The sequence below is a fragment of the Pocillopora damicornis genome, chromosome 1 (assembly GCF_964200805.1).
Source record: "Pocillopora damicornis chromosome 1, jaPocDami1.2, whole genome shotgun sequence".
Lineage (NCBI taxonomy): Eukaryota > Metazoa > Cnidaria > Anthozoa > Scleractinia > Pocilloporidae > Pocillopora > Pocillopora damicornis.
The window spans coordinates 5,102,425-5,116,942 of NC_142670.1; the positions used below are offsets into that span (position 1 = coordinate 5,102,425).

Consider the following 14,518-nt stretch of genomic DNA (forward strand, 5'->3'; position numbering starts at 1 on the left):
ATATCATTTTTGACCCAGGCCTTAATTAACCTGAGCAGCAACGCGCACAGATCTCTGAACGCAGGTCATTGCGAGAACACTAGAACTATACCCAATCCGTCACAAAAAGAACAAGAAAGCGAGATATTCTTGCTAAAAAAAGGAATGTATCAAGACGTTTCAGTCATTGGCTGCCATCCAGAGGTACCTGAACAAAGACAAACAAAGTGAAGCTGACAAAAAAAATCCGCCTATGATAAGATCGAGAGGAAATGGACGAAGACCGGCTTGCCATTCTATAGGGGATGGCTTCGTTCGAGGTCGAACCTCAGGTAAAATTCTCATGAACAATCCCTAACTAGCCAAGTGGACTTTGGAAAAAGTCGAAACTGACCGAACAAGGCAGAAGATTAGAAGTGACCTTGCAAAATTTAGACGAATACTGCATGAGAGGGTACAGCTGCTATTAAGCTAAAAAAAAAAAAAAAAGAATAAAGTAATACAAATAAATTGAGACATTTGCATCTCACTTTTCTTTCATATATGTTGTCTTTGCCCACGAAAAACAACTGACTATGTCTTGGGATTTCATCAAGGGAAATTTGCAAGGAGCCTACTGGTCAAATTACTGCTGGCTCATTCTTAATAAGTTTTATAAGTCACGCAATTAAACGCCGGCAACACTCGATCCACAGAGATGTAGATTTATATGTAGTAATAGAATGCTTGAAAAAAATAAGCAAATATTTTACGATCGAAGCATGCAAATAATCACAGAGCTCTGCAGATTATTTTGAAATTTTTATCTAGCAGACAGCATGAACAACGCGTTAGAATAATTCCTAAGGAGAGTCTTCGGGTCACGCAATTTTAGCTTAGCGGAGTTCTGCATGGAAATGTTCGATGGCGGTAAGTGACAACACTGTTTTAATTTTATTGTCGGAATAGAAGCACAGTTTTTAGTCTGATAGAACTATTGATATTTGCTCTCAAGCTAGAGGGCAGAATTTCTCTTTGATAAAAGCCGAAGTTGTCGCACACTGGAAATTAGAATAGTGTCAACCAAAACGCAGCGCGCGACTTTAGGGACCGGTCATTATTTATCGCCTGGGGGGGGTCGGAGTATTTTTGTTGTCACATCGGAGCATTTACCTGATCCCCCCGTAGAGTATCTAGTTTTTTAGAGATCCCCCCTTATCGGTAGTGGAAAGTTTCATGATCCCCCCCCCCCCCCCCTTTTCTCCCAGCCACCGCCAAATAACTTTTTGAATATGCAAGTGATATTTTAATAGTGGTACTTACGTCTCATGGACCTTGAACCACAACGGTAAATATTTGCTCGTCAGATACGAACTGAATTGTCGAGGAAGTGCCAATCTCAGGCTGTTCATCCAAATCCACGAAAACATAGTCATCGTCGCTCTCTGCCTCTCCACTTTCGGATTCTTCATCCTCGGATTCCACGTCATCTTCATCACTCGACAGTTCTTCTGTTATCACAGTCTCTTTATTCTGTCGGTAATAGTGACATCGAATGGCCTTCACTTTGTCAAGTTTCCGACCCACAGTCGTCAAACCATGCTTGTTGTGATACAGGTCTAGTTCTCTTACCCGCAACTTTTCAACTTTGCCACCCTCGATGAACAAAGAAGATACAAACTCGCCGTCTGAGGCGTTTCTTCGCTCAGATACAAGGCGAATCAACGCAAAGAGGAACAAGCAGTGAAGGTATTGAGTTATCGTTTCTTAGATGATTATTTTGAAGGCCTCTATAAAATAATTGGCTTGTGCTTCAAACCAGCCATGAACAAAAAACGTAAGGCAACATGGTGCATAATTTGTAACGCAATCCTTAACAAACATTTATTATGTGATCGGTAGGTGTTACGTCCGCCAGTGCTCCCAAAAAGCGCAAGCAGGCGATTTTGTCATTTGGACGCTCCGGGCAACTACAAGTCCTGAGGAACGACTCAGCACCAGAAAAGAAGCCGTGGGAAAAATATCTTCTTCCCAACCCACACACAGAAAGGCTGAAATTCTACAATAGTGTTGTACCGCAGATTTATGAATCTTCATTCGTGAGTAAACAAGCCGGTTTCAAACAGTATCTCCTCGAGCAACAGCAAATGCGTTGGCAGTTAAACACAAAGATAAAAGCCCTTTCCGATAGAGAAAACAACTTGCTTAGAAACGAGAATTGGGGAGTGTGCCAAAACATCACGAAGTTCATGTCAGGCGTGGATGGATGTAAGGGCAGTGGTGATGTCGCGAAGTGTGAGTCCTCCTTGACCACTGTCAATGAGGCCTTTAATTCAGCATCCGATTTGCTCTCATTTATCGACAACAGACGAAAGAACCTTTATACAGAAGAGCATACCTTAAGGTCGTTTGCAAGTGATGAGCTCAAATATTTCCAGGAAGCTCAAGAGCGAGTGAAGGCCATACACCAAGAGCTGCAGAAAGCCTCCAATGCGCTCACGACCACCCTCATGAGCTTGAAGAGAAAGTTCCCATCTCCCATGGGGAACAACGGCCAATCCTGAAGAAAAAAAGAAAACAAGAGAAAAGTGAAAAAAATCAAAGAGAAAAGGTTGCATCAGCGAGCAGCAATTCTCCTAGAAAAACTTACCTCAAAAGAGGTAGCTGAAGAGGTTTTCGATTCACTCGAAAAGAATACTTACAAATGTGTCTCAAGTATTAATGCAGGATTCACTGCGAGATTTGTCAAGCGTCTCCACCTGGATCCTCTGCTATGGCTTTTGGAAAGAGGCGTGTTTGAAACAGAGCTGGCACGCAATTTGAAAGTGGTAGTGGCCAGAATGAACGAAGAGAATAGCAGTAATGGTGCTGAAAAAGGGTCAAGTTCGGGCGAGGATTCAGATGAATCTGACGAGGAGACTGTGCAAGAGCCAGTGGAGAGGGCTGCCGAAGATTCTGACACGGAAGCGGAACAAGATACAGCCTCACCAAAATAAACACTTTTTTATTTGTTGTTTTCATTCGGCCGCGTATTAAAATAATGAAAGTTTATGATTTTAGATTACGATTCTCTATAAAACAAACTGAAACGTTATGAAACAATTTTGAGCAATTGTCAGTATTCCATTCTCAAAATCTTGATTACCTTTCTAATTTAGATCGTGCCTGAATAAAAACGTGTATGTTAGACTACAATAGTGATTCTTTTTTACAAAATGGAGGGTCTGTAAAAGGGTTTGGGTTTTGTGTCTGGGCTAGAATAGAGTTTATATAATACAAAATACAACTGAACGTGGTCTTGAATATATGGTTGGGGGTTTAGAGTTCCAGCGGCAAATCCTACCAAAGTATTTACAAATGCAATCACCCGGGGTCCCGGCGCGACCTAAAATTCCTTTTTTTTTGGTCTGATCCCCCCCATTATGCTTGTCAATTACGGCTGATCCCCCCTAAAGATCTTCAAAAAACCATGTGATCCCCCCCTAAATACTCCGACCCCCCCCAGGCGATAAATAATGACCGGTCCCTTAAAATCTCTTAAAATGAGCAATGATGAGAAAAACAATCAAATTATAGACTAATGAATATTTTGTACCGTAAAAAGCCATAGCTGCTGATTTTAGCAAATCTCCAAGGTAATAAACGACAGGAGAAAGAAACGCTACGATTTTCTCTTCGATTTTTCGCCTACATGCATCTCTCTAAACGTGAAATTTTCCATTTCTACAGAAATCTCGAAAGTTTTTCCCATTTTTCACCTTTCTTGATCAATCATCTTGTATGAAGAGCTAGATAATGTAGGTTTATTTGGTCAAGTGACCGCTTAGAGCAAGAATTGCCTGACAGGTGTAGTTTAGAGAAACTTGTCCCAGTCGCAGATTTTGAAAGGCATCCAAGACAAAAATACAGTAGTGCCCAAAGACTTTTTTGATGATTTTCAGAGATGAAACAATGGGTTATAAAGGGTAATTAGGATTAGTGTTGCAGCTTTCTGGCAACGGGAGATATTTGACCTCAAAGTTGTCAAATATTTGGATGAATCGAGAAGTCTAAAAACACAGTCGTGAATTTGCCTCTGTCGATTGACAAGCCGTCCATGAATAGACTGATGCTTGCTGCGGACATTAACTAAGGATGTAAAAATATGTGTGCAAACCCTCAGAGTAATTGGTTAAATACCATCGCAGTGAGAGCTTCATACAATTTGCCTATTTTGAAGCGATTTCTTTAGTGAAAACCAAGAAAAAACGGGGAGGGTGGTCTATCTCCCCCAGGTAAAAACCAAAACAGAAACCAGTTCGTCTTTTTGAGTTTTGGGGTAGACCCTTTAAACTGGCAAAGTTTCATTGAAATTGGTGAGATGGCATGTAGCACGACTGCCCGGTGCTCTCATGGACACGCTCTTAACTATAAAAAACTGCGATAAAACGTTTCTTACAAACATTTTAAGATTGCTAAAAAACGACGATGTTTCGAAGTCGGATAAACGTCATTACCATGTCCAAAAAAAGATGTATTTGCAAGTTGCAGTCTATACATACCAAAATAACAATGGGTGATAAAAAGCTCTACCGTAAGAAAAGAACAATAGTAATTAAAAAGTTTAGCAAGTTGAGAGTCCATCTGGATATTTAAATTAATCTTGAGGTTCTTGATGAACAGCATTTCAAAGACTAAACGATTAAATTTTTCCTGGTACCTTCTTAAAAATCTAAATTGGTTTTCTTTCAAGAGGTGGTTGCTACCGTGAGATTCCACAAAATGTCGACCGCTTGCCGAATATTTGTGCTCAGCAATGCGTTGATAAAGGTGTCGTGCTCTGTACCCGACACAATGTGCATCGCACGGATTACATGAGAAACGGTAAACAACGCATTGTCGATTTACAATTGACGGCTTGATTTCTATGGGTTTAAGATCTTACCTTAATTTCTTGCTCACAAAAACAGGCTGCAACGTAGGGAGAATCTTATGGCTAAGATCGCGCAACTGCTTCCGAACTGCATTAGCGGTCACTTGATCTTTGAATGTAAAACTAATTCTTACTGTCCTACCATCATCAGTGTTTCTTTCTGCTGTGCCTGCCGAAGCATTTGCAAAATAAAATTATTGATAGCGGAATCAATAGGGCCCTTAAGGTAGTCAAGACGACTGAAAATGGAGCGTAATTTAACACATTCTTCATTAAAAGCCTCTGTGGTAGACGATAGGGCATGGGCTGACGGTGTATCATTGTCTTAAAAAAAGAGTCTCTATAGGGTTTATCGGAAGAGAGCAAATCAGTGTTTGTTGGTTTTTGGTAAACTTGAGTCTTAAGTTTAAAAGAAAATAAAAGGAAATCTTATCAACTGTTAGAAGCTCCATCGTAAAAGTTAGACTGGAGTGTAAGCTATACAGAGTAATAGGAAACACAACAGCAGCAGCAGTACTAGGCATTCTGGCCAGGATGTCTTTCTTAAAACGGGCTGAGTTTGGATCGTTTCGATGAGCCCTGTATGCTGTTTCTATTATTTTTCAATATGCATTTGGAGAGTGGATCTGCTTCAGTATGAAGTTAATTTAAATAGTTTTTTGTAGTAGCCAGTAGCAAAATGGTCACTTTAGAGTGGCTTTGTACATGCTAAACATTGTCTTTACTCAGAGTTGTCTTGATAAGTACGGTAACCATAACATTTGACGCAAACCATGAAGGATAGAGAATATATATTACATGATGACTTGAAAACAGTGATTGGAGGTGCAAAATCCCGAAGTGGTATTAGTTGTCCGAAAAAGATTTTCTGGTCTTGGGGAATAGTCGTGTTAGGCTTGTTCAAAGAAATTGTTACGAATGATTGCTTGTGCCGTCCTCCGTTTGAGAACCTAGCCAAGTTTTGCAATGTAAGATAAACTCAGGAGAAGTGATTTAGAAAAACATATAAGTATAAAAAACGGCGATAAAACATTTCCTTCAAACATTTAAGAAGTTCGATAAACGTCATTATCAAGTCAAAAAAAAAAAATTTGCAAGTTGCAGTCTATACATACCAAAATAACAATGGGTCATAAAAAGCTCTACCGTAAGAAAAGAACAATAGTAATTAAAAAGCTTGGCACGTATGCAGTCTGTCTGGATAATTAAATTAGGCTTATGATTCTTGATGAACGTCATTCCAAAGACTAAACGATTAAATTTTTCCTGGTACCTTCTTTAAACTCTAAATTGGTTTTCTTTCAAGAGGTGGTTGCTACCGTGAGCTTCCACAAAATGTCGACCACTTGCCGAATATTTGTGCTCAGCAATGCGTTGATGAAGGTGTCGTGCTGTGTACCCGACACAATATGCATCGCACGGATCACATGAGAAACGGTAAACAATGTATTGTCGATTTACAATTGACGGCTTGATTTCTATGGGTTTAAGATCTTACCTTAATTTCTTGCTCACAAAAACAGGTTGCAACGTAGGGAGAATCTTATGGCTAAGATCGTGCAACTGCTGCCGAACTGCATTAGCGATTACTTGATCTTTGAATGGAAGACTAATTCTTACTATCCTACTATCATCGGTGTTTCTTTCCGCTGTGCCTGCCGAAGCATTTCTAAAAAAAAAAGTTATTGATAACGGAATCAATAAGGCCCTTAGGGTAGCAAGACGATTGAAAATGGAGCGTAATTTAACCTCATTCTACATTACAAGCCTCTGTGGTAGACGATAGGGCATAGGCTCAGTGTATAATTGTCTGTAACAAAGAGTTTTTATAGCGTTTATCGGTGTGATTGTGGAAGTGTAAGAGGAAATCAGTGTTTGTTGGTTTTCGTAAACTTGAGCTTCAAGTTAAGTTCCGTTCTTGGCGATTTCAATGCCGATAAAAGAGATCTCATTAACAGCAGAAAGCTCCATCGTAAAAGTTAGACTAGAGTGTAGGCTATACAGAGTCAGGCCTGCTACAGAGTAATAAGAAGCACAACAGCAGCAGCAGCGCTAGGCATTCTGGCCAGGGTGTCGTCGACGTACCTCTTGTACAGATAGAGCATTAAGTCATCGCGCGTAAGTGTTTCTTCAAGATGACATATGAAGACATTGGCCATTAGAGTACCACGTGGGGAGCCCATAGCCACGCCATCTATTTGTTCGTAAACTTGAACGTTAAACTGTAAAAGCTGATTGGTTGTGGCAATTTTGAGTAGTTTAGCAAGCTGATCCTTTTGCAGATTAAGGCCATTGATTTTGTTGAACCAATCATCTGTTAAGGCTTTGTGGGCAAGGTACATTGGTGAAGAGAGCTGTGACGTCGTGACAAACCAATATGTCTTCATCATTCATAGAATGAGTACGAATCTCATCAGCAAAGGCAAAGGCGTCAGTGACTGTATACTCATTTATGAAAAGCGGTTTCAGCTTTTCTTCAAGCCATTCAGCCAGATTGTCATTGTAGGTTTCGGTTGCTGATAAAATAGGCCTCATGTCCTGTGTGGCGTTGTGAGTCTTAGGTAGGCCATAAAGATGAGTGAGCCTGGAAATCTTTGGAGAAAGTAAATTGGCAATTTCTTTAAGCAAAATTCGATGTAAAGTTTCTTACAACTCTCTCTTTTTTAACGAGAGAGTGTAAATGCTTAAGTGGTCGTCCAAGCATTTTTGCCGGTCGCTTGTTATCAAAGTGTGAAAATTTAGAGGTTTTTGTCTAATTACTATTGTTCTTTTCTCACGGTATAGCTTTTTATCACCCATTGCTTATTTGGTATAGAGAGACTGCAACTTACAAATATTACTTTTTGACTTGATAAAAACGTTTAGTCAACGTTGAAAAGTCGTCAATTTTAGCAATCTCAAATTGTTTTTAATAAATTTTCATCGCAATTTTTACTGAGATGAACTCGGTCCTAAATGTGGTGGTTTTTTTTTGTTTGCTATCTGACAAAAAACTCATCCCGTTAGATTCGTTGTATTTTCACCTGTTAATCATTTAGCCGAAATCAGTTTGCACAGCAATTTATGTTTGGTGAAATAGGTATAAATTCAAACTCTGTTCGAATATCACTCACAGCATACTATTAATGACTAATATCACAACATTTGATTAATTTGTTATCACTTAAATTTGTATAACAATAGGCTAGTTGGACTGTTTCGAGGGCAGGTGATACTTGAGATTAAGCAGTTTCTTTTCAGTTGCAAATAAACTACTTTTCGCCGCCTCTTTCGCTTTCTCCAGTTCTCGTGAAGCTTAAGAATTACGACGATTGAATACTATTGGAGCTGTACAATCCATTGTCTTTATTACCAACCCAATTTCAATCTGGAATAGCACTAAAATTTCAGTAGTTATTCAATGTAGTACAATAAAACCAAACGTCGGTTTCGAAAGTCATCTCACTATCATTGCAAGAAAAAATCGATGAAGGTGGATCAAAGTCACTACGCTATTTTTAAATATTGATCATGCGTTCTTTCAGCGACTTTTAAACAAACCAAATGCAGGGTAATATTACGAAAACCAGACCAAACACAACTCACATGATCATTGATTTGAATTTACTGATGGTTTTGTCATTTCAGTGAATTGAATATTTTTTGTTAGTTTTACGTTAAGTTGTTTCCTTTAGAAAAAATAAAAGTGTAGTCGAGTTCAAACTATGTAAAAAGTATTTAGGTTACTACAAACTAATGGTTCGAACGATGGAATAACTTGAACTAACTCGAACGCACCATGGGTGTGGTGAAAAAGATCGAAGAAAGCTGTCGAAAAAAACAAAACAAAGCAAAACAAAACAGATGGTGATAAAACAGAGAGCTTCGACGATTTCGAATTTTTCTTTATGTATCAGTTCCATTTGTGACCTGGACGTTTTCTTTTTTTCTTTCTGTATGTGTGTGTATGTGGGCATGTTTTGATAGATATCATCATGATGAGCTTACATCTCTGTAGTGGGCTTAAAAATCCACCATGCAAACTGGAACAGTCAATCTTTCAATCTTGGCAAATTTCTATAATTCGCTCGTTATGTTCAGCCGGGTACTCAATTTGAGGTCGGCGAAATGTAAAATCACCTCGTAAACTGCCGGCTGAGGTAATGTTTGAGTATATACAACACATGATGTTTTTTTTCTTCTCAGCTACCAATCTTTTGTCAGCTGTTGCGGCTGATTTTAACGGCGAAACATGTGGCGGTATGTGCATAAAAGTCCTTAGCAGGTCTGGAAAGGTTCTGTTTCGTCGTTTTTGTAACAACAAGAATTTTGTCAAAGCCTTTACTACAGAAATGGACACCATCTGGCTAAGGAAAACCCGAGAGATCGAAGATTTAGTCCCTAAATTTCAAGATTTCACCATCACAAAACCGAAATCCGCTGTGTTGCAAAACGTGACTGCAATGAAGCTCTCCGCCACGGCTTACTTCAAGGCTCAAAAGGCACATATGCACCTTGACATCTACACTCTTTGCCAAGACGGAGCGATCAAATTCGATAATGATGAGATTGTATTGAGAAATAGGTCGGTGAAATTATTCCTGAGGGTACGCACTCATTTTCCGTGAAATTTAAGTTTTTAAGTAATCTACAATGTTATCTTTGTGAATAGACATCATAATCACGTAGGGTTTATCGGGAGCGTTAACTAGTTTCGGATGGTACTGAATGGGACAACTTAGGACTAAACTGTTTTAACTTGACTCCACTGGAATTATTGTTTTAGTTTTAGACGGGAACGGAAGTCATTTTTTTCCGATGTATACCAATTCCAAGGAAAAGTTTGAGTTAAATTTGCGATAAATGATTCCAGCGCGAGAAACCGTTAATGATCTGCTGAGTTGTTTCCAACATAATTAATTTTACTCAAAACATGATCAGAATTTATTATCAGTCCTTTAGCGTCATCTTTTGGGATAATCTAGTGCCAATCTAGGCATATTTATGTTTCTCTGAGACAGACATGTGCTCTAGACTTATGGGGATAGGAAAAATCAGTACTATGTCTTTTTACCTTAGACTGGCGACAGGCACCTTTGAGTAACGAACTGGATCCACCCAGCTTTGATTTGTTTGAAATATGAATCGGACTGACGCAGAAGGTGGAGTAAACAGAAACAAAAGTAAAAATAACAACAACAACAACAAAAAGTAACGCAATCCGAAATAATACCGACATTTAATTGAAAGTAATTTTAATTATTTAACTTTATAAGCCAAATAAGTTCAAAATTTGACTGTTTTTTCACAGCTTAACTATCTTTCCGGTAAGACGGGTGAAGTTATTATGCGACTCATTGTCCAGGGAAGATTAGGTCAATACCCAAATAAAAGCGAAGAACTCGGTGTCAGTAGAAACAAACGACCCCATGTCACTCGGAATATACCATGCTGGAGCAGAGGTAAATGCGGCAAGCATTTCCGCTTTGGCGACGGAGACGGTACGGATGATGAAATGTCATTTGCTTCCAAGGTAACATTCTAAATGAATCGTTATGCAACAGATTTAAACCGCCCTTCTGTTGGTTGACTTGCGTAAAAAACTAAGAAGGAAAACTTCAAGAAACCGTAAAAATATTCAGTGAATCGCTAGTCAGTGATCAACAAAACCTTTTAGTTTGTCAGGTTGTTGTGTTCGTTGTTGTTTTCGTTGTTGCTATTCGTTTTTTGGTGTATTCTAGATAAGTTCAATTTGAAAACCGCCTCCTGGAGATCGTTCGCACATAACATATTCTGCCATTGTAAAGCCTGCGCTTCTTTTCTTATTTCTAACTTATGACGATCCTAATTTCATTTGTTTCACTAGTGCAAAATAGATGGCAAATTTACCCACCTCGACCAGTATCCATTGGTAGAGAAGGTTGGCAAAAGGTATATGATGTATTTCGAAATGGGCCTCACTTCAAGTAAAAGCATTGAAATCGACCCAGGAGTGACATTGGGGGATGAATTTTATTACGAAGGCGATAACGATGATAAAGACGATAAAGTATGTAACGCAATTTCTGTTCAGCTGAATTTCTTATTGCTTTTCGTGATGCTGGCGGCCATATTCGCGTTCAACTGAGAACAGTAAAGTTTTTCGTCAGGCTTTTGAGAAGCTACGTATGTTGTTTTAATGTGATGTAGTGGTGGGAGGGGAGAGAGGGAAGGGGTACTCTAGTTATTATTGGGAGAGTGTGTGCTAGCTACACTCCATGCACGTATTATATACCTCTTTGCGACGTATACTTTATTTTCATGGCCTACTTTGAGCTGTATTCAAGCCCAAAAGAGTGCTTACGTTAGCTACCATGTTAGAAATCACCAACAATTGCTCTTCGAAAACTTTTCCACAACCTTTGAAGTTTCCTCTGGAGATGTATCGCATTGTTTTAAGCCAAAATTGTAAGATTTCTAGTCTGGAAAATGGAGCAGCATCTTTTGAAATAATACTGGTAGTTAGCAGCGGAATAAACAAAGCCTTGCCTAGCTCATATTAGATACCTCTGATAGTACCACCCCCCCTCCCCTTCCACGCATTTTGTTTCTATGTTCCCATTTTCAGAATTCCTACATTATACTGATGTTTAAAAATGTATTCCTTTTTCTAATGCAATAGTTAATGTAAATTTTTAAGAGGCAGCGAGTGAGGAAATAAAGATGGTGAGGTCCTGAGGTGCCCAAGAGCTGTTTCCAGTCTTTTCTCGTTTTCTCGAGCCCATTCGCTTTGCTAGCAGCTTAGATAATTTGTTTTGTATATTATTTGCATAATCATGATGTTTATGAAAAAAACGATGAACGTGCAACAGTTGTACCTGCATAGTTATATAACGTTTTTATTACCCTTTTCAAAGTGTAATGGCCTAATGGCTTAGTCATTAGTATGTTACAATCTACGCACTGAATTGATTGTTTGACTCAATAAAACCATTTGCACTTGCAAGGTTAATTCATATAGTTAATGGCTGTTTGCAGATATTAAGATTTACTTCTTTATAAAACACGAAGGCTGCTCTGACACCTCAAACACAGAGCTAAATCTTAAATATTTAATCATAGAATGATATAAATATCGTAACTGTATCATAATCCAAGGCATTTGATGAAGAAAATTGCCAAAAAATTTTGAAAAGCAGAGCGAGAAGCTTAAATTGGCTAAAGAACTTCTCAGCTACAGCAGTAACCCTCTGACTCTCACAAGTGACCATTAAATAACTTCTCCTTGCTACATCAATACAGTTTTCAGATTAATTAAGGCGTGAGACTGAAGAAAATTCTAGTGAAGGGATAATTTGTTGGTTCAATACCAGTCTCCAACTAACTTCGTGAGAATTGTATAGCAGACGGTAGAGGGAGAATTGCAAATGCGATTTTATGAGTGAACAGTTTTAAGCAGCAACCTTGCAATTTCGGTGAACTTTTCCTATTTCAGCATCTATCTCGACTCAGACTGGCTTCATAGACTTTGCTTCTAACATTCGGGGTTTTATTTTGAGCAGCCGGGAGGGCCGTGCTTATCGAAGTCGTCTTTTGAAACGTTCTCTTTGCTAAGCGACGAATGCGAGGCACTAATCAGAGACTTTCCTTTCGCTTGCAAATAAGTGTACAGACATTAGTATAGAAACTTCGCCTCTGTCTTGATTTTTGGTAGCCTATTGACTAATTTCCAATCGAGACTCAAGTCTGACGCTGACTCATGCTGACGGGACGCATAATTTTGCTTACGGCAGTAAGTAGCCTACACAAAACTAAAATATATTTTCACAAAAAAACTACGCCACAATTATGAGGACATTTTGGGCTACAAAATATGAAAGTAGGAATGAAAGTAAACTTTGGTTGACTTGTCACTGTTTGTACTGTTTGTCTGATGTATGCCTGAAGGCAGTGAAACTCTCCGCCAAGACTCACTTCAAGGCTCGAAAGGCATATCTGTGCGTTGACATCTACATTCTTTGCCAAAACGGAACGATCACATTCGATGATGATGAGATAGAAATGAAAAATGGCTCAATGAAATTATTCCTGAAGGTACGCACTCATTTTCTGAGAAATTTAAGCTTTTAATCAATCTATAATGTTATCTTTGTGACTAGACATTATAATCACGTAGGGCTTATCGGGAGCGTAAACTATTTTTGAGATGGTACTGAGTGAGACAACTTAAAGGACCTACCTATGTTAACTTGACTCCATTAGATTTATTTTCAGTTTTAGACGGAACATGAGTCCTCTTTTTCCGAACTATGCCGTTTTCAGGGAAAAAAAAGTTTGAGTTAAATTTACAACATAAAGATATTGATTCCAGCACGGGAAACCGTTATTAATCTGTTTTGATGATTAATCTCACTCAAAACATGATCAAAATTAAGTTTGTCATCAGTCCTTTAGCTTTCGCTGTTTGGGCTAATCTAGGGCCAATCTATGCATATTTATGTTTCCCTGAGACAGATATGTGCTTTAGACTTATGGGGATACAAAAAATCAATGGCTTGTCTTTTTACCTCAGACTTGTGACAAGTACCTTTGAGTAACGAACTAGGTCCACCTCAGCTTTGACTTGCTTGAAAAATGAACCAGACTGACCCAGAAGGTGGTGCGAGACAATCGCAGAGTTAAGTAACAAAACGAAACAACAACTTCAACAAAAACGACGCAATCCCAAATACTCTCGACATGGAATTGAAAGTCATTTAATTAATTCACTTTATAAACCAAATAAGTTCGAAATTTGATTTTTTTTTCTACAGCTTGAAAACTATACTTCCAGTGAGGCGAAGGATATTGAGTTGGGACTCATCATCCAGGGAAGAAGGAATCAAAACCCAAAGAAAGACGAAGACATAAAAGGCAGTGACGGTAAACACAAGAAACTCAATCGAAAAATGCCATGCCGGAAAATAGGTAAATGCGGCAAGCATTTCCGCTTTGGCGATGGAAACGATACCGATGATGAAATTTCAGCCGCTAACAAGGTAACACTCTAAATGAAATCATCATGCAACAGATCTAAACGGCCCTTTCTGTTGGTTGACCTGCGTACTAACCCAAGGGGGTGACGTCAGCAAACCATAAAACAATTCAAAGAATCGCTAGTCAGTGATAAACAAAACCTTTTAGTCTGTCAGATTGTTGTGTTTGTTGTTGTTTTTGTTGTTGCTGTTTTTTTTTCAATTTTTTAGCTGTATCTTAGATAAGTGCCTCCTGAAGAGCGTTCGCTCACAATATATTCTGCTACTGTAAAGGCTGCACTTTTATTTATTCATTTCTAGCTTATAACGATTTTAATTTACTTTTTTCTTTCATTTTTTTACTAGTGCAAAGTAAATGGCAAATTTGCCAACTTCAGCAGCTTTTGCTACCCAAAGCTCGAACAGATGGGCAAAAAGTATAGGATTGCTTTCCGAGTACCCGCTAATTTCAGCAAAAGCATTGAAATCGACCCAGGATTCACCTTGGGGGATGAACTAGCGAGTGACGAAATAAGGATGGTGAGGTCCTGGGGTGCTCAAGAGCTGTTTTCAGTCTCTTCTCGCTTTCTCGAGCCAATTCGCTTCGCTGGCAGCTTAGATAATTCGTTTTGTTGGACTATTCGTATTATCAAGTGTTTATGAAAAAACGATGAAC

At 38.8% G+C, this 14,518-nt stretch overlaps 3 protein-coding genes and 1 pseudogene across 3 annotated transcripts; 3 read left to right on the plus strand and 1 right to left on the minus strand.

Annotated features, from left to right (window-relative positions):
• Positions 1-284: 284 nt before the first annotated feature.
• On the plus strand, positions 285-3,148 carry LOC149051500 (uncharacterized). Its single transcript, XM_089214361.1, has 3 exons — positions 285-311; positions 1,629-1,707; positions 1,861-3,148. Exons 1-3 carry the CDS (start codon positions 285-287, stop codon positions 2,520-2,522), a joined length of 768 nt encoding a protein of 255 aa, XP_089070487.1. The 3' UTR covers positions 2,523-3,148.
• A 1,852-nt stretch (positions 3,149-5,000) lies between these two features.
• On the minus strand, positions 5,001-7,405 carry LOC149051501 (uncharacterized; annotated as a pseudogene).
• A 1,448-nt stretch (positions 7,406-8,853) lies between these two features.
• On the plus strand, positions 8,854-12,676 carry LOC149051502 (uncharacterized). The gene is made up of 3 exons (XM_089214377.1): positions 8,854-9,456; positions 10,161-10,382; positions 10,716-12,676. Exons 1-3 carry the CDS (start codon positions 9,013-9,015, stop codon positions 10,974-10,976), a joined length of 927 nt encoding a protein of 308 aa, XP_089070503.1. The 5' UTR covers positions 8,854-9,012; the 3' UTR covers positions 10,977-12,676.
• LOC149051503 (uncharacterized) lies at positions 12,677-14,505 on the plus strand. The gene is made up of 3 exons (XM_089214384.1): positions 12,677-12,922; positions 13,636-13,866; positions 14,209-14,505. The coding sequence occupies exons 1-3, from the start codon at positions 12,677-12,679 to the stop codon at positions 14,503-14,505; spliced, it is 774 nt and encodes a 257-aa protein (XP_089070510.1).
• The last annotated feature ends 13 nt before the right edge of the window (positions 14,506-14,518 follow it).

What these genes read in the sequence shown, in the direction of transcription:
- LOC149051500 (XM_089214361.1), top strand. Translation starts at nt 285, where the DNA reads ATGGCTTCGTTCGAGGTCGAACCTCAG. An exon ending in CGTTCGAGGTCGAACCTCAG is followed by an intron (nt 312 to 1,628) that starts GTAAAATTCTCA and finishes CGATGAACAAAG; the next exon opens with AAGATACAAACTCGCCGTCT. An exon ending in AAGAGGAACAAGCAGTGAAG is followed by an intron (nt 1,708 to 1,860) that starts GTATTGAGTTAT and finishes TGTGATCGGTAG; the next exon opens with GTGTTACGTCCGCCAGTGCT.
- LOC149051502 (XM_089214377.1), top strand. Translation starts at nt 9,013, where the DNA reads ATGTTTGAGTATATACAACACATGATGTTTTTTTTCTTCTCAGCTACC. An exon ending in CGGTGAAATTATTCCTGAGG is followed by an intron (nt 9,457 to 10,160) that starts GTACGCACTCAT and finishes GTTTTTTCACAG; the next exon opens with CTTAACTATCTTTCCGGTAA. An exon ending in AAATGTCATTTGCTTCCAAG is followed by an intron (nt 10,383 to 10,715) that starts GTAACATTCTAA and finishes TTGTTTCACTAG; the next exon opens with TGCAAAATAGATGGCAAATT.
- LOC149051503 (XM_089214384.1), top strand. Translation starts at nt 12,677, where the DNA reads ATGAGGACATTTTGGGCTACAAAATATGAAAGTAGGAATGAAAGTAAA. An exon ending in CAATGAAATTATTCCTGAAG is followed by an intron (nt 12,923 to 13,635) that starts GTACGCACTCAT and finishes TGATTTTTTTTT; the next exon opens with CTACAGCTTGAAAACTATAC. An exon ending in AAATTTCAGCCGCTAACAAG is followed by an intron (nt 13,867 to 14,208) that starts GTAACACTCTAA and finishes TTTTTTTACTAG; the next exon opens with TGCAAAGTAAATGGCAAATT.